General features: G+C 41.5%; 1 protein-coding gene across 2 annotated transcripts in view; it reads left to right on the top strand.

Moving 5' to 3' along the window:
- The window catches only part of DSG2 (desmoglein 2), a 63,902-nt gene extending 39,051 nt beyond the window's left edge, over window positions 1–24,851 (top strand). For both annotated transcript variants that reach the window (XM_040433360.1, XM_040433359.1), the window contains exons 2-15: window positions 699–734; window positions 1,217–1,345; window positions 1,490–1,648; window positions 3,281–3,425; window positions 6,139–6,299; window positions 8,010–8,147; window positions 8,345–8,530; window positions 9,597–9,910; window positions 14,677–14,819; window positions 15,697–15,924; window positions 17,928–18,158; window positions 19,654–19,775; window positions 21,211–21,558; window positions 22,724–24,851. In XM_040433360.1, coding sequence (XP_040289294.1) covers window positions 699–734; window positions 1,217–1,345; window positions 1,490–1,648; window positions 3,281–3,425; window positions 6,139–6,299; window positions 8,010–8,147; window positions 8,345–8,530; window positions 9,597–9,910; window positions 14,677–14,819; window positions 15,697–15,924; window positions 17,928–18,158; window positions 19,654–19,775; window positions 21,211–21,558; window positions 22,724–23,734 — 3,351 coding nt within the window. In that variant the 3' untranslated portion in view covers window positions 23,735–24,851. The remainder of the gene's footprint in view (window positions 1–698; window positions 735–1,216; window positions 1,346–1,489; window positions 1,649–3,280; window positions 3,426–6,138; window positions 6,300–8,009; window positions 8,148–8,344; window positions 8,531–9,596; window positions 9,911–14,676; window positions 14,820–15,696; window positions 15,925–17,927; window positions 18,159–19,653; window positions 19,776–21,210; window positions 21,559–22,723) is intronic.
- Window positions 24,852–26,878: the final 2,027 nt, after the last annotated feature.

The following is a 26,878-nucleotide window of genomic DNA, read 5'->3' as shown; positions in this document are numbered from 1 at the left end:
AAGAGGAAGCAACGCTCGCCAGAGCTCCGCGACCACTTTAGTCAGCTGATCGGCCAGGGTGCCTGGATCCCGCCGATCTGATATTGAGGATATTTCCTCAGAATTACCCCACTGAACAAACCCTTAAGAGAACCCCTCTGCTGAATTTACATGGTGGAAGTTCAGTACCAGTAAGCTGCAGACACATACAGTATGCCCAAAATAAGGGGTCCGCAACCTTTGGCACTCCAGCTGTTGTGAAACTACAATTCCCAGCATTAATTTCTTTGAGAGTTCTTAGAAGAGCAGAGCAAGTATGCATGCTGGGAGTTGTAGTTTCACAGCAGCTGAAGTGGCGGAGGTTGCCTACCCCCTCCCCCTATAGTATATTATTATACCTTTTTAAATAATATATAAGGGAGTTTCATTTCATTGCTGTAAACTGCACATTTGCTCCCAGGGTGTTATCGAAATGCTTCTGTAAGTAATATGAATTTTCCAATGGCATATGGGCTCCTAGCCTTGTTTACGCGGAGTACAGGTTTTTTAGAAGTAAATGGAGACTCTCATTTTTCTAGTTTTATAGCTGATTGAACAGCGGTACTAAACGGGTCCATTTTTGTGTCTGTTCCTTTCCTTCTGATTTGTGATTTATTGATGTTCTTTGTAATTCTCGCACGCAGCTTAATTCATTGCTTTGCTTCTTGTTTTATTTGCAGGTCATTCTTGGTTTTGGACATGGCCTCCATTTTGAGGTAAGGAACCAACCATGCAGTCTTTGAACAGTTCTCATTTTCTTGGCCTAACCCCCTCCCAGGAACAGGAAGGTAGACCTAGGAGGTCACATGCAGGGCCTGTTGTATCTTGGTGACAAGTCATAGGGCGCTGTAAAGCAGTTTGCCTTGTGTGAAAGAGACTGCATCCTAGATGATGATGATGATGGCAATAGTATAACCCTATTAAAATAAGGGCGTTCATTGAAGTAAAGGACTTCATTATCCAGTTGTGTGAGCCTCCTTCTGTGCATCATTGGTTTTACTTTCAGAGATGACTGGGCGCCCTCTGCTGTCGCATCATGCGAAAATGCAGATTTAAAAAAGCACTTGTCTCCTGCACATCACATTCAACTATTTCAAAATGTATAGTTTAGGTGTGATAGATTATACAAAACCCTTCTAATATAAATGATGAAAGCCACCGCCATGTTGTCTGCATGACCTCTTTTGCTCCATTAAAGGTGGTGAAGAGAAGCAGAAAACCGGAGGAGGGAACTGTGGAATTAGTGAGGCATAAGCGGGAATGGATCATCCCACCAGTTTCAATTTATGAAGAGCAGGACAATTCTTTTAAGAATCCTATTGCAAAGGTAAGTGACATCTACTGCCTTGTCTTCCACATAGATGTGAAGTTTGGCATAAAAATCCAAAGCAGTGCCTGGGTAACATCTTGTATTGTTTGCAGTAAGTATTCCGTGCCGTTTTCTCATTTATTACTATATTGTCTTTATTAGATAACATCTGACAAGGTAGAGCCAAATCGTAGAATTCGATACTCAATCACCGGACAGGGAGTTACTCAACCTCCACTAGGTATATTTATTATAAATGAAAATACCGGAGAAATGAACGTCACTGGAATCGTGGACAGAGAAGAAATCTCCATGTTTTATGTAAGTTAACTACTACACAGCAAGGATTCCTTGTACTCAATATATAATCATAACTGCTTTCTGTGTAAAACAACACTTCTCATACTTTTCAACATTTCCCCTTTTTTATTGAAAGACCAAGAATTACCCAGTTCCCAATTTAAATGTTTTACTTGGGAATGGGTGATAATTCACTAGTAAGCGATTTCGATTGTACCGCAGATTTACTAATGCTGTCTAATCCACTAGATTTATCACTGTGGCTGATACTGGATGATAAATCTGACGTACATTTAGCCTGTCTAGTGTAACTTTATACCGCCTATTTGGATTACTTTCCACCCAAATTTTGTGCCAAAATTATGGTGCGTTTTAAGACCTGCCCATTTCCCATGATGCCAGACCCCCTCCGCAGGCAAAGCACAGTGGATTAGGGATCGACCGATATTGATTTTTTTTTAGGGCCGATCGATACCGATAATTTGTGAACTTTCAAGCCGATAATTTATACCGATATTCTGGGAATTTTCATTTTTGAGAAAAAAAAATTTCCTACACAAATCTGCTGAAAATTTATGTTTATTGTTAACGTGTTTTTTTTTTTTTTGTAAATCTTTTTAATTTATACTTAATATTTTGGTGTTGTGTGTGTGTGTGTGTGTGTTGTGTTTTTTTATTTTTTTTATTTTTTTTTACTAACTTTTCGCCCCCTTGGGGACTAGAACCCTTGTCCTATTCACCCTGATAGAGATCTATCAGGGCGAATAGGAGCTCACACTGTCCCTGCTGCTCTGTGCTCTGTGCACACAGCAGCATGGAGCTTATCATGGCAGCCAGGGTTTCAATAGCGTCCTGGCTGCCATGGTAACCGATCGGAGCCCCAGGCTTACACTGCTGGGGCTCCGATCGGAGGGGAGAGGGGGTCCTGTGGCCACTGCCACCAATGATTAATACTGGGTGGGGGGGCACACTACGCCACCAATGTTTTTACTATTGGGATGGGGGTGGGGGGCGCAATGCGCCACCAATGAAGATAAGTCTCTCAATCATTCATATACAGGAGGCGGGAGCTGGCTGCAGAATCACATAGCAGGCTCCCGACCTCTATGAGCGGTAGCTGCGATCCGCGGCACCTAAGGGGTTAACTACCGCGGACCGCAGCTATTGCTCATAGAGGTCGGGAGCCGGCTATGTGATTCTGCAGCCAGCTCCCGCCTCCTGTATATGAATGATTGAGAGACTTATCTTCATTGGTGGCGCAGCGGCCACAGCCCCTCCCCTCCTCTTGTCCTCCTTCCTCTCACTGGCGGCAGCAGCACAGGGGGGAGGGAGACACTGCTTCCTTCTCCCCTGTGCTGCTGAGGGAACACGGAGAGCGCTGAGAGCAGAGCGTTCGGTGTTCCCAATACGTTATCGGTATATCGGCAAAATAGTTGCCGATACCGATAACTGTCAAAATCCTGAATATCGGCCGATAATATCAGTAAAACCGATAATTGGTCGATCCCTACAGTGGATTATTCTTTTTGGCTTACTTTCTTCATAGATGGTTCTAAAATGAAATCCACCAAGAATGTCCCAAATTTTGGCGCAAATTACCTCAGAATTCAGGCACAGCCACAATAGTGAATGTGACTCGCTTTTTTTTTCCAGTTAAAAGGCTATGCCCGAGACCAATACGGTTTGGATGTTGAGCCGCCTATAGACCTCAGAGTAAGGGTTCTCGACATCAATGATAACGATCCAGTTTTTACACAAAACGTATTTGTTGCAGCAGTGGAAGAGTTGAGTCCTGCAAGTAAGTCTGTCACTTTATCCACGTATCCTCTGTCTACTATTTAATATTTCAGAAAATTAACTAAATTAAATGTCAATGTAAGCATGCAAAGGGTAGAATTGTATATGAATTGGAACAAAGGCAACTATGAATGTGCAGGGGTTTTACAGCCTCAGTTACAAAAGTCACACATTTATTTCTTATAGCTTTTTTCAGAATCTAATCTGCACAAATGCATTTAGCCTTAGGTTTGCCAGATTGGGAAAATAGAAAACACCAGTCTTGATCTCCTGTGCTTTGAAGTGGGACTTTTCTAATTTCTGTTGTAAGTTATAGTAAATCTAGTGGAAGGCTCCCACCCCCTCTTTTCACCACTTTAGAAAAGTGGTGAGAAGCCCCAAAAGTTGCACATATGGCGTGCTCCATAATTTACACCTTTTTTAACACCACTTTTGTGACCTAAAAGGCTCTATAAATCTCTCCCCTTTTTGTTTTTAAAGGCACAGTGATACAAGCCTGATGTGTAGGTCATTTTTTTGTATAGTCTGATTAAACACTGAGTCTTGCCACAAGAGGGCGTAAAAGTGCTTCCCCCTCTGCCCTATTAAAAGGCTCTCAGAGGCTACTTCTGGGTAGTGTACCTCTTGTTGAGAGATTGACTGCTAGAGATGCCTCCACGACGGACTCGGACATTTTGCCCAATTAACACACTTTGAGAGGGGATGCATCATTAGACTGAGAGAAGGATGGTGGTTTCTACGAAATGTCCATCATTAAGCTGTTCTGACCTAGCTGTTGGCAGCAACCGTTAAAGAGGACCTTTCACCGATTCTTACCCTATGAACTAACTATACAGACATGTGGAGCGGCACCCGGGGATCTCACTGCACTTACTATTATACCTGGGTGCCGCTCCGTTCTCCCGCTATGCCCTCCGGTATCTCCGCTCACTAAGTTATAGTAGGCAGAGATTCCAGTCCCTAAGTTATGGTAGGCGGAGTCTGCCCTTGTTCTGCTCTAGCGCCGGCCAATCGCAGCGCAGAGCTCACAGCCTGGGAGGTTATTTTCTCCCAGGCTGTGAGCTCTGCAATGCGATTGGCCAGCGCTACAGAAGAACAAGGGCAGACTCCGCCTACCATAACTTAGGGAACGGAGATACCGGAGGGCATAGCGGGAGAACGGAGCGGCGCCCAGGGATAATAGTAAGTGCAGTGAGATCCCCGGGCGCCGCTCTATATGTCAGTATAGTTAGTTCATAGGGTAAGAATCGGTGAAAGGTCCTCTTTAAATGAGGCCGCGCACACATGGCACACAGGCTGCAGACGGCTCAGACAGACCACCATTAAAGAAGATTGTTTGATCTGCCAACAAGAACAAGCAGCTCCCAAAGTTTTGTTGACCACCGACCAGAAACAGGTGGCACCTTCATTATACACTCCTGTGTCTGCCTAAAACCTTTCCAGGTGTTTGGCAGAAGGAAATTTCATGCCATTGACAGCCAGCCACCAGTCGTCTTTGTGTGCAGTGGTGTCCTTAAGGGTACTTTCACACTAGCGTTTTTCTTTTCCGGTATTTAGTTCCGTCCTAGGGGCTCAATATCGGAAAAAAACTGATGCATTCTGAATGGAGAGCAATCCGTTCAGTATGCATCAGGATGTCTTCAGTTCAGTCACTGTACGGTTTTTGGACGGAGCATGCTGCAGTATTTTCTCCGTCCAAAATTCCGGAACACTTGCCGGAATGCTGGATCCGGCATTATTTTACATTGAAACGCATTAATGCCGGATCCGGCCCTAAGTGTTCCGGAAAAACGGATCCTGTATTGCAATACATTTGTGAGACGGATCCGTTTGCATACAGATTGCCGGCTACGGAACTGCCTGCCGGAATCCAGCGACGCTAGTGTGAAAGTACCCTATGGAGAAACCTGGACTGCTGTGGACTGGAACTATATCTTCTTTACCAACTAGTCCAGGTTCTCTTTGGGATCTGATGATGTTTGGGTTCAAGTATGGAGGCCTCTTGGTGAGGGCTTCAGTCTTGCCTTTGCAGTGGAGCTTCACACTGCCCCAACTGCTAGTGTATCTGATGGCTCCTCAGATCATCACAACAGTCATCCATAGAAGTGATGCAAGGGACAGTAACAGATCAGCGATATCTTCAGGACATTGTGCAGCCACATGTGTTACCTGTCATGGGAAGGCTTCCAACTGGTATTTTTCAGCAAGATAATTCACACCCGCACACAACAAGCATTTCCCAGGAATATTGCCACCAGTTAAACATTTCCTTGGCCTGAGCCGTCACCAGATTTATAGTCTATTGAGCTTCTGCAACTTACGAGTGAGCAGGATCTACGGGCTCAGTTGCACCATCTGTCGGCAAAAATGCTATGGAATACCATACGGAACCTGTATGCCTCCCATTCCCAACCATATCTCGTCTTGTATCCAGGCTAGAGGCGGCCCAACAAGATACTAGAGCCTCTTTTCAATTGTACAGGTTTCCCCAATAAATGTATATATGTTCTCTATTATTGTAATCACTTGCATATGTCATCATTACATCCACACAGATAAAGTTTCATTCAATTCCATCAACTTTCTGGTGCATTATTTTTTTTTGTCAGGCATAAAAGATAAAGGCATAATCAATAGAAAAATAACACTTCAGCTAAAAGCCATATTTATAAGTAATAAATATTCTAAAATATGTTTGTTTTGTCTTTACACAGACAGCATTGTTATGGTGCTAAATGCAACTGATGCAGACGAAGCCAACACCATCAATTCTAAACTTGCCTACAGAATTCTGTCTCAAGATCCTGGATCATATGAATTCATGGTGACTAAGAATGGTGAAGTTATCACAACCGTGTCTACACTTGATAGAGAGGTAATATTATATTTTATGTGTTATGTTTCATTATGAATGAATACGTCAAAATTTAGAGATGACCGAAATAACTTCGGTAATTGATTTATTAGAGTGAAAAGCCTTGAAACCGAACTCTGCTTCAGTTCAAGGTACCACTCTGAACCGAAGCAGAGTTCAGTTCCAAGTTTTGAAGTGGTTTTTCACTGTAATAGTCAATTACCAAAGTTATTCAACGAAGTCTTGCACGACTTTGTCAATAACGGACTTCGCCTCATCAGAGGCAGTACATTCTAATGTTGTACGGAGAAGGATCGACGAATGTTTTAGCGAAGCGGCTTAGAAAGTGGCATCCGAAGCTCGCTTCGCTCATCTCTAGTCGAAATCTTTGGGGTATATTCACACGCTGTAGATTTGTTACAGAAATTTCTGCGACTGTCATCGGAATTCTTCGGAAGACTTTTAGAATGCCATGTACTTGCTGCTGTAAAACCCCACCCATATGATTTAAATGGATTTTAAGTTGCAGGAATTTTGGTTTCTAAATTTTTTTCTTTTCATTTGTGAATATATTCTTGGGAGGTAGTAAATATCTCTTCCTCAAAACCCATAGAATTGTGAAGTGTTTTATTACAGTAACTTAAAGGGCATCGGTCAGCAGATTTGTACCTATGAAACTGGCTGACCTGTTACATGGGTGCTTGGCAGCTGAAGGCGTCTGTGGTCCCATATTATGTGCCTGCAATCGTGAGAAAAAAATGTTTTAATTTATGCAAATAAGCCTCTAGGAGCAATGGGGGAGTTGCTGGTGCAGAGAGAACAGAGCCTCCAGGTGTAACTGCAGCGTCTTCTCTTTGATTGACAGGACCAGGCAGGTGTGATGAGGTTTTCAATGCCTGGCCCTGTCCATCAATGACAAGGGGGCTCAGCAGTTGCAGAAAAAGTGGAGCCGCTAGGTGTAACAGCAACGCCCCCTTTGCTCCTAGAGGCTCATTTGCATAAATTAAAACCTCATTTTTCTCAGCAATGCAGCACATCTGAAGATGGGACCAACACAGATGTCTTCAGCTGCCAAGTGCACATGTAACAGGTCAGTCAGTGTCATAGGTACAAATCTACTGACAGATGCCATACCTGACAAAACACTGCTAGATATTTAAAAGATTCAGGGCTCAGTTATTACAGTTAACAGTGTTGTTCAACTGAGGCAAACTACCAGCAGGATGTCAACAGTGAAAATGTCTAATATAGAACATAAAAAGCACAAGTTATCACAAACAAAAGTCCTATTAAATCAACTTTTCATGAAAAATTAAATCCGACCAAATTTACACAAGGGTCACAGTGGTTGTCAAAAAACACAATTGCCAAGCTGGCAGTGGCATCACAGTAAACCAGAGTGTGGTTTCGGTCAGCAGATCCATATGGATTGAATGCTAAAGTATTTCCAGAGAATATCAAACCTGGTTATTCAACCCATAAGCTAACCCTTATTGCACACCTCAATGGGATGACTCCGACAAGTAACACAAGATTATACCACTATCATGAAGAATAGGATGATCTCTCAAATAAAATGAAGAATGGGAAATGTTACTGTGCTTTATTTAGATCATATGTATCTTTTAACAATGGCAGTTAACCTGAAAATGTGTGAATTTTGCTTGGAATGTCCTTTCACCTTTTTTATACAGTCTGTGATGTAATTCTGTGGGGATTTTTTTTGTTTAGACACAAAGCAGCTACTCTTTGACTGTTGAAGTGAGAGATCTAAATGGAGATCTTCAGAGAGGCAAAGCCCATACAGCTACCGTCCAAGTTAAAGTAAAGGACGTCAATGACAACATTCCTGTACTCGAAAAGGAACAGGTATGCGAAGCAAATGTTAGACTGATTCCTATGGTACGGCAATACAGAAGGGCTGCAGACATGAGCTTTCTTCATATATAAGATATAACGGGGCCTAATTCTGTCCAAGAAAAAAAAATGGTATTTTCTAATCCCTTTTTTGCTTTCGGTATTATCAGATATTTTATGGGATCTTTTTATTTTCATCTCTATTTCAGTATGAAGGAGACGTTGAGGAAAATGTTGCCAATGTTGAAATATTACGTATGAAGGTGTTTGATAATGATGAGGAATTCACCGATAACTGGTTTGCTAACTTTACTATAGTGTCAGGCAATGAAGGCAACCATTTTGAAATCCTAACGGATCCACAAACCAATGAAGGAGTGCTAATGCTGGTGAAGGTAATAATGGACTGACTAAGCATGCAGCAAATATTTATAGATTTACCATGTACGTACTGACTATCTTGGGCTCTGTTCACACTTGCTTTGAAGCCTCCATCACAAATTTCATTTGAAAAGCTGGACAAAGTCGCATGCTGGTGAAACCTCAAGAGACTTCGTTCTAATTACTGGTGTCTGTCAGGAGCCGTTTCTATAGCTGAGCTGAACAGAAATATTTAGTGCAGGTTTATTTCACATCCAGGGCTTCTAAAGCTGTGCTGTCCTCTGCTGGTTAGAGGATCATTTACACAATTCTATTTTATTCCTTCCCCCTTTTATTGAATACAGTGTGTAAGATCTGTCCTTTCAAAGTTTTTCTTTATGTAGTTGTATAAAATGAAAACCTATGCTACTTTGTAATAAAAGGGTTTTCCAGGGGTCAGAAAGGTCATCAGTATCAATATCAGGTATGTAGGGGTCCAACACCCAGCACCAGAGGATCTCCAATATCTGTAGCCTGGACAGCCCTTTTTAACTTTGCTGTCAATGAATGGCAACCTTTACTGTTTTATATCCAGAGGCTGAAAACCCGTACAAACCTAATACTTGTCAGAACTGAGCGTTTGCTGCAATTGTATCCAGTCTAGGCAATCCTCTGGGCTCTCTGAACAGTTATTTATGCTGCTTCTGGTGTATCTAGTCACAGGGGATCCCCAGTATTAGATCTGTATGATTTTCAGCCTTTTTTTTTTTTTTTTTAACGTTACAAGAATGATTCCATTCACTGGAAACAGATGACGTGAGAATGGGGGGAATTTCAAGAGTTTTATTTACATAGCTCTAGAATTCCCTTTAAGTCCTTATTCACACAAACATAATTTACTTACAGGCTGCACACGTACAGCAGCGGTAAGTGGCGCTATTAACACACAGGCCGAGGGTCCATGCTGAGAAGCTTAGGGCATATACTATCATGATTCATCTCTTATGGACCCACAGACTTCACCACCAGCTCATCATCCCCTTAGATGCTGGCACTTCTGTATCCATAAATTCATCTAATGTAAAATATTTTTTTGTTCAGGAAGCAGATTATGAAATGATGAAGACTGCTGAACTGAGTGTCGTGGTTTCAAACCGAGCAGAATATCACAGCTCAATTAAGTATCTGGTCGGAGGAGGAGGAGGAGGAGGAGGAGGAGGTGGAGCTGGTGGTGGTAGCGGTGGTGGTAAAGCTATCCCCATAAGAGTGAAGGTGAAGAATGTTCATGAGGGTCCTGTTTTCAAGCCCAAGAGGAAAATTTTTCCTGTTTCTGAAGGAAAAACTATAATAAATACAGTCATTGGATCATATCAGGCATTTGATGAAGACACAGGGAAAGTGGCTGAACATGTCAAGTAAGTGCTCTCTTAATACTTCAGATTTTGAAGCAGTCATTTAGATAATTCCAATTCCCCACATTTATTTTGTGTAGCACTGCACAGACAGACCTGAATGGCAGTCTAGCAGTGGCTATCTTGCACTTGTTAGAAATTCTTTTTGTATTGGTTAGTGGTCATTTATTCTTCTCCCCTCTGTTTGTATCTAAGGTCTTTTTTCAGACGGCCGTTGCGGGAAAATGTGCGGGTGCGTTACGGGAACACCCGCGATTTTTCCGCGTGAGTGCAAAACATTGTAATGCGTTTTGCATGCGCGTGAGAAAAATCGCACATGTTTGGTACCCAAACTTCTTCACAGAAGTTCGGGCTTGGGATCGGTGTTCTGTAGATTGTATTATTTTCCCTTATAACATGGTTATAAGGGAAAATAATAGCATTCTGAATACAGAATGCATAGTACAATAGCGCTGGAGGGGTTAAAAAAAATAAGAAACCCGGTCATCACATGATCCATCACCATGGTAAAAGATCATGTGACGTCACCACAGGTCATTTTCCTGTAATGAATGCTCACCACAGGTCCTGTTCAGCAAAGGAGACAGAAGGAGATGCCTGCCTCCGCGATCAAGTGGATTAAGGAGAGTTAAATTCTTATTTTTTTTTTAACCCCTCCAGCGCTATTGTACTATGCATTCTGTATTCAGAATGCTATTATTTTCCCTTATAACCATGTTATAAGGGAAAATAATAATGATCGGGTCTCCATCCCGATCATCTCCTAGCAACCGTGCGTGAAAATCGCACCGCATCCGCACTTGCTTGCGGATGCTTGCGATTTTCACGCAGCCCCATTCACTTCTATGGGGCCTGCGTTGCGTGGAAAACGCACAATATAGAGCATGCTGCGATTTTCACACAACGCACAAGTGATGCGTGAAAATCACTGCTCATGTGAACAGCCCCATAGAAATGAATGGGTCAGTATTCAGTGCGGGTGCAATGCGTTCAACTCACGCATCGCATCCGCGCGGAATACTCGCCCGTGTGAAAGGGGCCTAACTCTTCTCAAATACTGACTACATATATTTCGGAAATATGTGAAATCTACAGCTGTATTATTATTGTAAACTACATGATATTACTCACTTATTACAGTTTTTTTTGAATGTAGTATACATGCCACATTCCACCCCCAAATAGTGTAGCATGGTGTATGGCAATGAAGTATGCTATATCAGGCATCTGATAAGATGAATGACAGCCAGCCCTGTGGGCTATAAAATATCCAAACTTTACTCCAAACCAATTAAAGGGGGTTTTCTAAAAGAGGTCATCGGTATCTGATCAGTGGGGGAGTCCGACACAACGGCACCGGCGCTCACAGTAGTGCCACTGCCTTGTTGCAGGCTTAGTCTAGGCCACGTGACACGTTCATCGGTCACATGGCCTAGGCGCAGCTCAGCCCCATTAACCCCTTAAGGACTCAGCCCTATTTCACCTTAAGGACTTGGCAATTTTTTGTCAAGTCCTTTAAGGCCCCTTGTCACTTTAAGGCCCCTTTCACACGAGCGAGTTTTCCGCGCGGGTGCAATGCGTGACGTGAATGCATAGCACCCGCACTGAATCCTGACCCATTCATTTCAAAGGGTCTGTGCACATGAGCGTTTTTTTTCATGCACCAGTTCTGCGTTGCGTGAAAATCGCAGCATGTTCTATATTCTGCGTTTTTCACGCAGCCCTGGCCCCATAGAAGTGAATGGGTATTGCATCCGTAAGCAAGTGCGGGTGCGATGCGTTTTTCACTGATGGTTGCTAGGAGATGTTGTTTTGTAAACCTTCAGTTTTTTATCACGCGCGTGAAAAACGCATTGCACCCGCGCGGAAAAAACTGAACGCAATCGCAGACAAAACTGACTGAACTTGCTTACAAAATGGTGCGAGTTTCACTGAACGCATCTGGACCTAATCCGTCACGCTCGTGTGAAAGGGGCCTAAGTGCTGATAACTTTAAAACGCTTTTACTTACCCAGGCCGTTCTGAGATTGTTTTTTGTCACATATTGTACTTCATGACACTGCTAAAATTGGGTCAAAAAAGTAAATTTTTTTTGGCATAAAAAAAATACAAAATTTACCGAAAAATTTGCACATTTCCAAGTTTCAATTTCTCTACTTCTATAATACATAGTATTACCTCCAAAAATAAGTATTACTTTACATTCCCCATATGTCTACTTCATGTTTGGATCATTTTGGGAATGATATTTTATTTTTGGGGATGTTACAAGGCTTAGAAGTTTAGAAGCAAATCCTGAAATTTTTCTGAAATTTTCAAAAACCCAATTTTTAGGGATCAGTTCAGGTCTGAAGTCACTCTGCAAGGCTTACATAATAGAAACCACCCAAAAATGACCCCATCTAAGAAACTACAACCCTCAAGATATTCAAAACTGATTTTACAAATTTTGTTAACCCTTTAGGTGTTCCACAAGAATTAATGGAAAATAGAGATACAATTTTAAAATTTCACTTTTGGCAGATTTTCCATTTAAATTTTTTCCGGTTACAAAGCAAGGGTTAACAGCCAAACCAAACTAAATATTTATGGCCCTGATTCTGTAGTTTACAGAAACACCCCATATGTGGTCGTAAACCGCTGTGCGGGCACACGGCAGGGCGCAGAAGGAAAGGAATGCCATACGGTTTTTGGAAGGCCGGTTTTGCTGGACTGGTTTTTTTGACACCATGTCCCATTTGAAGCCCCCCCTGATGCACCCTAGAGTAGAAACTCCAAAAAAGTGGCCCCATTTTAGAAACTACGGGATAGGGTGGCAGTATTGTTGGTACTAGTTTAGGGTACATATGATTTTTGGTTGCTCTATATTACACTTTTTGTGAGGCAAGATAAATGGCTGTTTTGGCACCATTTTTATTTTTTGTTATTTACAAGATTCATCCGACAGGTTAGATCATGTGATATTTTTATAGACCAGGTTGTCACGGATGCGGCGATACCTAATATATGTATATATATTTTTTTTTATTTGTGTAAGTTTTACACAATGATTTCATTTTTGAAGCAAAAAAAATCATGTTTTAGTGTCTCCATAGTCAGAGCCATATTTTTTTCAGTTTTTGGGCAATTACCTTGGGTAGGGTATGATTTTTGCGGGATGAGATGACTGTTTTATTGGCACTATTTTGCGGTGCGTGTGGCTTTTTGATCGCTTGCTATTGCACTTTTAGTGATGTAAGGTGACAAAAAATGGTTTATTTAGCACAGTTTTTATTTAAAATTTTTTACGGTGTTCGTCTGAGAGGTTAGGTCATGTGATATTTTTATAGAGCCGGTCGATACGAACGCGGTGATACCAAATATGTATACTTTTTTATTTATGTAAGTTTTACACAATAACAGCTTTTTTCAAACCAAAAAAAATGATGTTTTAGTGTCTCCATATTCTGAGCCATATAATTTTATTTTATTTTTTTGGGCGATTGTCTCAGGTAGGGGCTCATTTTTTGCAGGATGAGGTGACTGTTAGATTGGTACTGTTTTGGTGGGCAAATGCCTTCTTGATCACTTGCTGTTGTACTTTTTGTGATGTAAGGTGACAAAAAAATTGTTTATTTAGCACAGTTTTTTTATTTTTTACGGTGTTCATCTGAGGGGTTAGGTCATGTGATATGTTTATAGGGCCGGTCGATACAGATGCGGCGATACCTAATTTGTATACTTTTTCCCCCTATTTTTTTACCAATTTATTTTTAACTTTATTTGGGGAAAATGACGTTTTTGTTTTTACTTGAAACTTTTTTATTTTTTGGGGGGAAAACCTTTATTTTTATTTTTCAACTTTATTTTTTGTCCCACTTTGGGACTTGATCTTTGGGGGGGTATATTCCTTTACAATGCATTCCAATACTTCTGTATTGGAATGCATTGGATGTATGAGTAATACTGTGTGTATTACTCATACAGCTTCTGGGGCCTGTGAGATCCAGGGGGCTAGATCTCACAGGCTCTTCACCGGAAGGCAGCGCGATGCCTTCCTTGCCATCAGGTCCCCCCCACAGCCGCATGTGGACCCGATGCCGCCGCCGCAACCGCAGGTAAAGCTGCAGGTCTGAATTGACCTGCGGTTTGCGGCGATCGCCGATCCCCCGGCGTTGTGACAGGATGCCCGCTGAATGATTTCAGCGGGTATCCTGTTCCAATTAACCCCCGCCACGCCGCAATCGTACCGGTACGTCATGGGTCCTTAAGGACTCGGGAAACATGCCGTACCGGTACGTCATTCGTCCCTAAGGGGTTAAAGTGAACGGATTTGAGCTGCAATACCAAGCTGAGGAAAGGCCATGGTGCTTCTGCGAGTGCAGGTGCCTTCTCAAGCAGCTGATCTGCAGGGCGCACTGATCAGATATTGATGACCTATTCCAAGGAAAGGTTATCAGTTATAAAGTCTCTGAAAACCCCTTTAAAATCAACCTACTCATGTTTGTAAGAGAATTTCTCCATTCCTTGGTGGTCCAAAAGAGCGTGCTGCAACCTTTTTTTCTTTTTTTTCCTCTTACATTTGTATGGGGAAAAAATTATGAACTTTAAGGCATACAGAGGTACCGTAGATGCTTCATGAAAGTCCTTTAATGGCACCGTACAAAACTGAGCCATGTGCATGGTCCCTCACACTCATGTACCTGTTGAGCCCCCTCGGCTCATGATTTAATTGGATTTAGACTGTGCTTTTTGTATCACTGGTTTATTTCCATGCTATTTTGTAACAGGTATGCCAAGGAATATGATCCAGATAATTGGTTTATGATTGATCAAACTACAGCTGAAATTAAACTTATAAAAATGCCTGATCGGGAGTCTATATTTGTAGTCAATGGAACCTATATAGCTAAAATCTTGGCTATTAGTGAAGGTAAGTGTCACTTCCTACACGGCCTTTTTTCCCCAGACGTAGTGGGGCAGATTTTTTTGTGTTAATAACGTTGCAGGGATATACTCTGTGCCAGTTTGATCTTAATGGCACACACAGAATTATACGTTTGATACAACTCGATGGAGATGTAGGACACATTTCTCTCCCTTATACAACTTTATGATTGAAATAGATCTGCTTAAAGGGAAAAAAAATGCCTCCAAAAATATTGAGTTTTTGGAGTCTTAGCTACCCACATATTTTGCACACACTGCCAAGGAAAGTGCAAAAAGTTAAAAAAACATACATTTGGAACGTGTGTTTTTTTTTTTTTTTTTTTTTTTATTATATATAAATGGAAGGGTCTGACCAACATACGTATGCTCCTCTCTAATACGATATTGTGACTTGGTAGCAAGAACTGCTAAAATAAATGACTGACTCAGTTACATACTGTTAAGCACAAGCCAAACGGCAAACCAACAAGGACTGACACCACTCCCAGTTTTAATGTCAATGTCCTCTTTATTAAATATCCATGGTTAAAACACACTTTTCTATGGAGGCTGCAGTTCACAACACAGCCACTGGGTGGCTGAACATAGGCAGTAGCCACATATAAGATAGAGATCTGGTGAAACAATATCACAAAATAATGTTTGAAGAGCTGGTTGTGTCGCATCTCAGGACATGTCCAGCCAAAAGATTATAAAAAAAAAAAATGTCAACACAGCCAACCTTTGTCATAGAACTGTAAATGTATGTTTGTGAATGCATATGTAACCGCCTGTGCAGAAAGGGCTGATCCTTCCTACTTGCATACACATGTTCTTTGTCTTTTAACCACTGTTGCAAAATTATAATTTTTTTCTTCCAGATATTCCAGGAAAGACTGCAACTGGAACTATAGCTATAGAGGTGGAAGACGTAAATGACAACTGCCCTGTTCTAGTAAATCCAGATCAGACAGTTTGTAATAATGTACCATTCATCAACTTGACAGCAATGGATCCCGATGGCTTTCCCAATGGTGCTCCACTGAAATTTACGATTGTAGATGAACCTGCTGGGAGCGCTAAGATGTGGTCAATTGGGAAAACTGATGGTAAGAAACAGGTTTCTTTAAAGAGGTTTTCTAGGATTTTTATATTGATAGCCTATTCAGTATCTGATTGGTGGGGGTCCACCGGAAATAGGCACCAAGACTACACCACTCTGTAGTAGGTGGAAGTGGTTACTGCAGCGCTGATCCCATTTACTTCTGGTTCTAGTGACTATTTCTGGTGCCAGGGCTACTGAAAAACAACTAATAGTCGGCTGTACTCTAAAAATGATGTTCAATCCTAAGGATACCTGTGATGGCTAACCTCCGGCACTCCAGCTGTGGTAAAACTACACCTCCTAAGATGCACACTTACTTCTCTGTCCTCGGAGCTCCACAGAAATGAATGGAGCATGCTGGGAGTCTTAGTTTCACCACAGCTGGAGTGCCAGAGGTTAGCCATCCATGGAAAGTGGAGATTGCAAGTTTATTATGAGCCATAGTTGTTTTCAATACCCAATGTTTCTTAGATCTGCTTTGCTGACCTTGTATCCTAAAATGTTAAAGGGGTTGTCCAAGTTATATTTATTAATTACTCGGCACCCCCGCCGATCAGCTGTTTGAAGAGAAGGCTCGCGCTGTGCCAGCGCTGCCTCCTCCTCATTGTTTACCTGCTCGCAGTCGCATCTGCAGCGGTGAGCAGGTATAATTACACCCAAGCCGTCCCATTCATTTCAATGGGACGGATCGCTCCTATACAATTTTTTATTTTATTTTTCTTGTGCACTTAAAACTGACATTTCTGTACAGCAGTCAGCGGTGTACGGCGTACGGGCTGTAGACATTTTTGAATGGGGCCACAGCAACAGTGTGCATGGGCAGGAGCGCACATTGCTGCTCCTGCCTGTGCCCCCCAGAGGATTACTAAGGATACTTTCACACTAGCGGCACGGACCTGCTGCTCCGTCCCCATTGACGGGGGGCGGAGGCACAGCATAAAACTACGACTTGTCCGACATTTATTCCGACAGCCTCTCGCCGTGCCTCTGCCGGAACTCCGCCCCGCACCCATTATAGTCAATGGGGACAGAGCGGCAGTCCGGGGGCACACGTTCACTAGTGGCAGGACGGATCCGACAGGCTGTTCACCCGACAGAACAGCCTGTCGGAGGTCCGTGCCGCTAGTGTGAAAGTAACTCTTGGCGTAGCACATGGGTGCATGAGCTGCTCCTGCTTCAACCTACTCTGCTAAGCTAAAAGTCCTGAATGTCAGCTCTTAGCTTAGCGAAGCAGGCACAGGCAGGAGCCGCTCCCATCAGCTAATCCTGGCATAGTACATGGGTACAGAGTACCCATGTGCTATGCCAGGAGTTAGTAAACCTCTGGGGGGCAAGGGCAGAAGCAGCAATATGCCTGTACTCACTGCTGCTGCGGCCCTATTTATAAAGTGTCATCTTACACCGCTGAGCAGTCAGCGGTGTACAGAAATGTCAGTTTTAGGTGCACAGGGAATGGTGCGCTTTAGGTAGGGAAAAACCTAATAAAAGTACAAAATCCATTAATAAAGTATATTAGAAAAACTTTTATTAGGGACAAGTTATTATAATTTTTACTCAAAGGTTTAGTTACTCTTTAAATGAATATTCTTTATTCCACATACACAAATATACAAATGTTATAGTCAAAACAGACTAAAGTCCAATTCACGGAGGCAGACAAAACCAAACCTGAGTTCGGGAAATGTTTTTTTTTTTTTTTTTTTTACAGTACAAATAAATTTATGAAGTTTATTACCCAAAGTCTCGCGAGAAGTCTCCTGCTCCATACAGTATTGGAACGAAGTTTTATGCGAATGGACTTCCGATGTTTAATCCGAAGTCTATTCGCTCATCCCTACCAGTGACTAATTGGGGCCATGCTGGACTTTTCTGACATCTGATCAATGTGTTTGTGCGACAGCCGTATACTATGCTTTTGGTGTGTGTGTGTGTGTGTGTGTGTGTGTGTGTGTGTGTGTACATGCGATAATCCTTCCATACCTACCTAGTAATGTTTTTCTTTCTTAGATGTTAGTGCACAGCTGATCCCAAAAGATATATGGGAGGGGCGACATCAAGTTAAAATTCTAGTAACGGATAACCAAGGATTGAGTTGTCCAGAGAAACAAGTTCTGACACTGGCAGTTTGCACTTGTAATAATGATGGTTATGCATGCAGTGAAATGCGGACTGACACTTCCATAGGCCTGGGAGGTGGTGCCATTGCTCTCATGATACTTGCTTGTCTACTATTACTGTGTAAGTATACAATGATATTCCTTGTTTCTTTCTCTGCCACATGAGTAGTACAGTATGTGAAATGACTGAGGTGAACTTAAAAGTAAAGGTTCCTTGGTGAATTAAGATTTCCCCCCTATGTACCAACTTTTTGTTAGAGGAACACTAAACTGTCAGTCTGCAGCCCTTTCTGCATGATCCTGATACAAATATTACATAGTTACACCTGATTCCCTTATACATTTCTGGGTTTTAATTGTAATGGGACACCAACTAGAACCCAGAAAATGGAGATGAATGAAGAAATTGCTAGAGGAATTGTAGATAGATGGATGGATAGATCTGTAAACTTAAAGTATTGTCTTTTCAAGGAATCTGTCATTTGGGGCACTGTGGGTTTTTGTGCTGTCTTTTGATGTGGGTTGATTTTTATGTGGCAGATTTTCTAATGAAAATGATGAATTTGAAATGGTAATAAAATATTTGATAGTGTTACTATAACTATTTTTAAACCTAAGGGTTAATATTGAGGACACTTTTGTGATTTATTGAGGTCTTCCATTATTTTACACACAGTAATTAAATTATCAAGCCGTTTTAGAGCAATGTGTCTTTAGATTCCATATACAAAGGGTTGATGTTCCTGGAGGAATACACCAAATGGAAAAGGACTTAGGAAAACTAGAGGAATGGTCAAAAATCTGGCAACTAAAATTTAATGTTGATAAGTGCAAAATAACGCACCTGGGGCGTAAAAACCCAAGAGCAGAATGTAAAATCAGTGATACAGTCCTAACCTCAGTATCTGAGGAAAGGGATTTAGGGGTCATTATTTCAGAAGACTTAAAGGAAGGCAGACAATGTCATAGAGCAGCAGGAAATGCTAGCAGAATGCTTGGGTGTATAGGGAGAGGCATTACCAGTAGAAAGAGGGAGGCGCTCATGCCGCTCTACAGAGCACTAGTGAGACCTCATTTGGAGTATTGTGCGCAGTATTGGAGACCATATCTCCAAAAGGATATTGATACTTTGGAGAGAGTTCAGAGAAGAGCTACTAAACTAGTACATGGATTGCAGGAAACATTAAAGGACCTTAGCATGTATAGCTTGGAAGAAAGACGAGACAGAGGGGATATGATAGAAACCTAAATACATAAAGGGAATCAACAAGGTAAAAGAGGAAAGAATATTTAAAAGAAGAAAAACTGCTACAAGAGGACATAGTTTTAAATTAGAGGGGCAAAGGTTTAAAAGTAATATCAGGAAGTATTACTTTACTGAGAGAGTAGTGGATGCATGGAATAGCCTTCCTGCAGGAGTGGTAGCTGCAAATACAGTGAAGGAGTTTAAGCATGCATGGGATAGGCATAAGGCCATCCTTCATATTAGATAGGGCCAGGGGCTATCCATAGTATTCAGTATATTGGGCAGACTAGATGGGCCAAATGGTTCTTATCTGCTGACACATTCTATGTTTCTATGTAACCTGGGGACTATATTTTTTGTATTTCCCTAGTGGTGCCCCTCCTGTTGCTTTTATGTTACTGTGGATCAGGAGGGAAGGGATTTTTGGCTGTAGATGGCCCCGAGCAGTCCATCCTTATACAAAACAAAGAAGGTCCAGAACCTGTCGACACAGTGAGTATTGTTCTATTTAGTTTTTAGAAGACATTGTTAACCAACAGTTTTAAAATTTCCAACTTAAACTACACATGGTCTGATAGGTGGCGATTCAGTAAGGCTGAAGACAAATAATGCCATTCTTGCCCAGCATTGTTCATGCCCGGTGCCATAATCTAAAAATTTCATACTGTGGTATTGACTAGTAGTTATGCATCACTGATGCGAAGAGGTAGTGATGATGCCTTATGGGTATAATTCCATTATGGTTCTAGTCCTTCTGTTAAACCCACTGCTGTCAACCATAAGGCTTTCTGCTAGGAAGCCAATGATTACCCACTAACACATGCCCACATATATCGTAGATGCAAACCTCGCAGCTGCTAAGGGGCCCAGTCCTGGTTTACTGTTCTGCTAAGTGGTGACCACCTGTACAAGACTCCCCTCCTCAGTGTTACTCACCAGGGGTGAGAAATGTATCCTAGAACATTCAAGGCAGAAACCAGCAGTGGACCTTTAGAAGGCAGCAAATGCCAATAAATCTTTTTATTAATAACCATATTATAAAATCCAGCGCTATTAAAACAGCAGACACACGCTACAATATCGCTAAACAATGATCCAAGCGCTGCAGTCTCTTCAGCCGATTGGCAGGGGTGCCAGGTCTCGAATCCCCACCGATCAGATATTGATGACTTATCCTGAGGTGTGGTCATCCTTACTTAACTGCTAGAAAACCCCTTTAATAGTACAAATATTGTAAATTTTTAGAGACGTCTAAAATATATAGAAAGGGTTACTAACTTTTCCAAAAACCAATTATATGTCAGATGTCAAAAATTTTGATCTCTAGAAGGCCTCATGCACACGACTGTTGTTTTGGTCCGCATCCGAGCCACGGTTTTTGCGGCTTGGATGTCGACCCATTCACTTCAATTGGGCTGCAAAAGATGCGTACAGCACTCCGTGTTCTGTCCGCATCCGTTGCTCTGTTCCGTGGTCCGCAAAAAAATAACCTGTCCTATTCTTGTCCGTTTTGCGGACAAGAATAGGAAGTTATATCAATGGCTGGCTGTCCGTGCCGTTCCGCAAATTGCAGAATGCACACGGACGCCTTCTGTGTTTTGCGGACTGCAAAACACACCGGTTTTGTCCATGAGGCCGAACAAGGAGAGAAGTCCCCGCATATCACGCTCTCTTCCTGCTGCTGAGGACTGAATCAAGATGGGCCCATAGACATCTCTCCTCATTCTAGAGATTGTGCGGGTCTTATACCAAAAGTTTATATCAATGGGGGTCTGTCTCTGACATATCAAAAGTTTTTTTGAACAGTTAGTGACCCTTTTTAATGAATAACTTTCAAAGAGAGAACAGTCATTTTAAATTGCATTTGTTAATTCTATCTTAACAAAAACAGATGATAAATTACGCTGAAATGTTTTTACTATCCTAGGCAGCTCTTCCATCTGCAATTGGAACAGTTGGTTCTGCTGGACTTGGTGCCGGAACTGGGGTTGGCATGAGAGATGGCTATGGTATGCAATCAATGGATGGCTATGGCTACAGCAAGGATATGTACCATTCAAGTATGGGAGTGGAAAGACATTACGATGAAAACCAGGTTCTTCTGAGTAGAGAAGAAATGACAGCAGGCTCTCTTGGTGGTAACATGAGAATGATCAGCGGTCTGGCCTCAGCTGCTGGGGCCGGAGCAGGAGCTGGATATGGTTATGGTATTGCTGGTGGCGCCGGAGGTCAGGCAGCTCTGAATGAGGGATTCATTAAAGGATATTTTTATGACGTAAGTAACTCCTGAATTATGACCACATTTACAGTTTGCAATCTGTCCAAAATCATGTGCCGGTTAGCTTCATAATAGATGTACGGATCTTAGATGTGCGTTGGTGCTTGGTATTGCTATAGCAATCACTCCTGTGAAGCACACAACCCTATATCTGCAGTCACCACTTGGAGGAAGTTTTTATTTTTTAGCATTTAATTTATTTTTATTTTTTTTCTGCTTGTCTTCTATAACCTCAATAACCTTCTATAACCACAAGAGGTCCGATCAGATGTGCTACCGTTCGGTCTCCTGCTTATTCTTTTAATATACTTTAATTACGACCGTTTCAGTAAAGATTTAGACCAAGTGCAGATGCGGCAGAAAAATAATCTATAGCATTTCTGCAAGGAAATGGTCATGGTGCCGACTTAAATATCTGCAACATGCCCTAAAATATTATTTTGATATATATTTTTTTTTTTCAGCTCTGTGGGTTTTGTAACCCACAGTTAACATGTATTATACTATAATGTTGTTACGGAGAGTCTCCCTCATCTAAATGTGGCCATAAAGAGCACCTGCCATCGGATTCATGCTGCCCTAACCAGGCATTGTGAAATTCCGTCAGGCTCCATCAATACAACAAGCTTCGTTTTATTTAGAAATTGTGGTTTTAAAAAGAGCTGAGCACCAGTAGATGTGTCCACTAGAGGCTCCCCTCTGGCTTCTCCACAGACCAACTTGGCTTCATTGACCGTTCCCTCCCTATTTGCATGTAGGGCAGCATAAACTTTCTGATTTTAGGTTCCCTTTAAAGTTTAAAAGAAAAAACAAAAACTTATTAATCCCTGTATAACCCTTACATATTATTATGGCATATGACCTAGGGTTTATTATAACTGATGGGATGCTGACCTTGTTCCCTTCATTCTTTGAATGATGGAGCTTCCAGAATATTTTGACCTTGCACATTGACATTGAAGACCATGGTGCATTTATACAGTACTGGTTTACATGTACCCCTAACCTGACCCAGGTTCTTTCTACTGGCGACCAGAATTTTATCTATTTCAATGCTATAATTTACAGGGAATATTTTTCTATAAAAAATGCTCTATACATGTTCTAAAATTCTTAGTACTTTGTCATCAAATCTAATAACCCTTTACTCTATCATTTTTAGAAAGTCTTGGGGTGTGCTGATGAAGACGTGGCCCAGGCAGCAAAGGATTGTATTCTAATTTATTCACAGGAAGGAACAGGTTCAATTGCTGGTTCGGTTGGCTGCTGCAGTTTAATTGAAAGTGAATTTGAAGAGGACTACCTGGATGACTTAGGTTTCAAGTTCAAAACTCTGGCAGATATTTGTCAGGGTGGAAACAGTGGCGTGCAAATTTCACAGTATAAATCCCATGAGGAGCTTAACCAAGGTACCTTTGAGTCCGAAGCCATCGCAGATATCCGTGCAGCCCAGAATGAAGAGACTGCAGAAAAGCATTACCAGGCGATGGACAATTCTTACATGTCATCAGAATCCCAGGTTCAGAGGTTAAAACCTGAAAGTGTGGTTAGAGAGAATGTGGTGGTTGAGGAGTCTAATGTGTCTTCTAGATATGTAAAAGAGCCAGCTCTGCGAGGTAATGTGCTTGTGACTGAAAAATCGTATACCACTGCTCCCACAATAATTCTGGAGCCAGTACGTCAGCAGAATTTACTGGTGACAGAAAGGATCATTCGGCCTGCATCTAGTTTACATAACTTGGTTGATATTCCTGAGGGTGAAAATGTTATGGTAACGGAAAGGATGATCAACAACGGTTTTTCTGGTTTTAGGAGTGAGCCTCGTGATTCACAGTATATGCTGGTAACAGAGAGGGTTCTTGGCCCCAGCTCGAATCTAAATTCCACCATAAGCATTCCTGATCAGTCTGTGAGGCAGAACGTAGTAGTTACTGAGAGGCATTACACTCCTATAACAGCCATTAATGGCAACGCAGTGATTCCAGTAGAAGTGTCGGGGGCGCAAAACCTAGTAAACGAAAGTGTCTCAATCTTAGATGGAGGAGTCCAAGGCCAAACGCACTTCAAACAGGGCGGCTATTTGGTGGAGGAGCTACAACCAGCAAGTAGTAATGTAGAGAAGTCTGCGAGCAGGGTGACAAAATACAGCACAGTACAGTATACTCGGTCCTAATGGGGGGGAGTCTTTGTTCATGTAAAAATAATACTGCTTGCTTTAACTGAATAATCATTTATTATGGAATGTTCATGCCATAGTCATATACCCCCCCCCCAGAGGACCCTATAAAATGGTACATTTCTGACGTCTTCCCCGTTTGTGACATCTGATAAATCTATATGCTTTCCAAAATATGTTCCATTAAGCATCCACCTTTGACTGTTTGCACATAGTGTTGAAAGCATTCCTGGTAGGATGGGATTCATCCTTGACTTGTATTCTAAATAGTTTTCAAGTCCAACAGCAAACACATTTTAAAGTTTTTACTTACATCAAACACGACTGTAGAATAGTTACAAGGATATATTCACACGTGGCGGAACTTTCCCTGGGGTATAAACCAGCTGATTTGTAAATGTGTTTTGTTTTTTATCACTTTACATATCAGATTTTAGCGAGATTGTATTAAACTGATGTTTTTTTTTTTTTTTTTTATTATTATTTTTTTTTCTTGTCTGGTAATTATCACCTTGCGTGATCTACCCTGCGATTTTTAGGTTTCTGCCTAAGGTTTGACAAACCTGCATAGCATTCAATTTTCAAATAGTTTTGTCGAGGCCAAGACCTTCCACAACTATGCCTGAATTTATAAACACTACATTTTTTTTAATTTTTTTTTTTTTAATGTACATATTCAGATTACAATCGAGACTAAAGTACTTACTGAGTAAATGTTTCTTAAGTTAGTTTTAACTTCTGGTAATGTAGGTTTTGTATCACATTAGTATTTTATTTTTTTATCTAGCCTTTTTTCTGAAAGGTAACTGCAAACCTTTTGCGAAACGGCCTAATGTATATGATGTACATATATGACCTGAACTGTCAGTCATTGGAAATTAGTTTTGGCTATGTCACTTTGATATCTGCTAGCCAAGGCCTCGTTCACATCTCCTATAAGGAGATTCGGCTGTCGGCCAGCATTTATGCCGGAAAGTGGGTGGATCACCGCCAGACCTTATTACAGGCAATAGGCTTCCAGCGGCGAAGTAGAGAATCCAGCAACGCCGGAACAGCCTGCCGGATCTCCATAACAGATGTGACCGTAACCTAATATGATTGCAGAGATTTTTTTTTTAAATAGATTTTGTAAAAAGAAAAATGGGAGGGAGGGAAAACAAATGATGTTAATAGCTATAGAAGCTATCTTTATATTTGGAGTGTGTTGTACATTTTTGTTAGAATATTAATTTTGCTTTGACAGAGTTCACGTAGACTTGCTCATTTCAAAAGGTTGATGTGGTAAGCACATATTTTAGGCAGTAGTATAGTAGGCACTGAGTGCACCAACTAAACTGACTGTAAACTGTTAGCATGACAGATATTTTTGTCTGTTGGAACAAACCGCAAACTGCTGCTGAGTGGGTCATAATGCACCCGCCCCCCTCATTCGTATGAGACATCGGGCTTTTCAATTTCTTTATGCGTTTTAGTGGATCATTTAGTGGTAGAGATTTTCAAGGAAGCTGCACTAGTAACTTATGTTCCGTTGCGTGTATGACCTATTGAAAGTCATACTTACCTGCGTCTGCCGCTCTGGTACAGCGTCCTGGCTCCCATTCGTTCATCTTCTAGTCCCCAACATGTTTATTTTCATCTGGGTTATGGTCATAGTAACTAGGGATGAACGAATCGACTTCAGATGTTTCATCCGAAGTCTATTCGCATAAAACTTTGTTTGAATACTGTACGGAGTGAGCGCTCCATACAGTATTAGAATGTATGGATTCTGATTAGCCGAAGTTATTACTTCATGAAGTCTCGAGACTTCAGGTAATAACTACGTAAATTTCTACTGTAAAAAACCTTAGTACCGAACTCTGGTTTGGTACAAAAAATTTTAACAGTAGAAAGTTATTACCCAAAGTCTTGTGAGACTTCGCAGTAATAACTTGGGCTCATCTGAGCCAATATATTCTAATACTGTATGGAGCGCTCACTCCGTACAGTATTCAAGCGAAGTTTTATGCAAATCGACTTTGGATAAAGCATCCGAAGTCTATTCGCTCATCCCTAATGGTAATCTGCGCCGCTGCAGCCAGTGACTTGCTTCAGCAGTGAAACATCACCACTGAAGCCAACCGGAAGTAAACACGTTGAGGGGGAGCGCAGAAGATGAATAAATGGGAGTCCAGACCGGAGTGGGGAAGAGCAGGTAAGTATGAATGTTTGTTTTATTAGGTCATACATGATACGGCCATAACTAAATAGTGAAGATTTTTAAGTCAAAGCCCAAAACGGCTTAAAGACCATCTGTTGGCTCCAAAACACCCCCAAAACTAGAGTAAGCAGTGTATAGTCCCAGTGAAGCTGAGTCCAGTAATGTAAAATTTATCTTCATACTCACTTGCATTCTGACACTGTGCTCTTGCAAACCAGCAGTAAAATGCATTGAGAGGACTCCTCTTTGAGTCCTCTCCATTATGTCCATGAGCTCAGGAGTCCTCTCAATGCATTTTACTGCTGGTTTGTTGGGGCACAGCATCAGAATACAAGTGACTATGAAGATAAAAATTATATAACCAAACTCAGCACCACTTACACTATACACCACTTACTCTAGTCTGGAGGTTGTTTTGGAGCTGACAGATTCCCTTTAAAGACACACACAATGGAAATCCTAAAGGCTTCTCCTGTTTTTTGAATCCACTCCTGGTTTTGGCATTAAAAATTGCAAAAAACAAAACAAAAACCTGAATGTGGAAACCCAGCCTCAAGCTGCCCATTCTGATAAGATTTCACCAGACCTGTATAGTCCAGTGTCGAGTGCTAAGGAGTTTGGAGAAAGCATGGTTGCTAGTTAGTACTATTGCCAGTTATCTTAAATGAACAAGAAAATTGGCAGGGAATATAAAACATGCCGCCTAAGAAGGTCATGTCATACACATATTTGTCCTCACCAGATGCAGCAGGATCTGCAAACATAAATGTAATGTCCATGGTGGTCTTCAGTACCTGCTGGTCTACTGTGACATGAAAGGGTCACATGAAAGCAGGTTTTAAAATGCCAAACTAGTAATTGATAACTGTACAGTAAAGAAGATCTGTGCATAAACATAAGTCTTCTAAAATCTTACTAGCCATTAAAGGGGTTGTCCAGTT

This window comes from Bufo bufo, chromosome 5 (assembly GCF_905171765.1).
Source record: "Bufo bufo chromosome 5, aBufBuf1.1, whole genome shotgun sequence".
NCBI classification, from domain to species: domain Eukaryota; kingdom Metazoa; phylum Chordata; class Amphibia; order Anura; family Bufonidae; genus Bufo; species Bufo bufo.
This window is presented reverse-complemented; position numbering and strand designations above follow the sequence as displayed.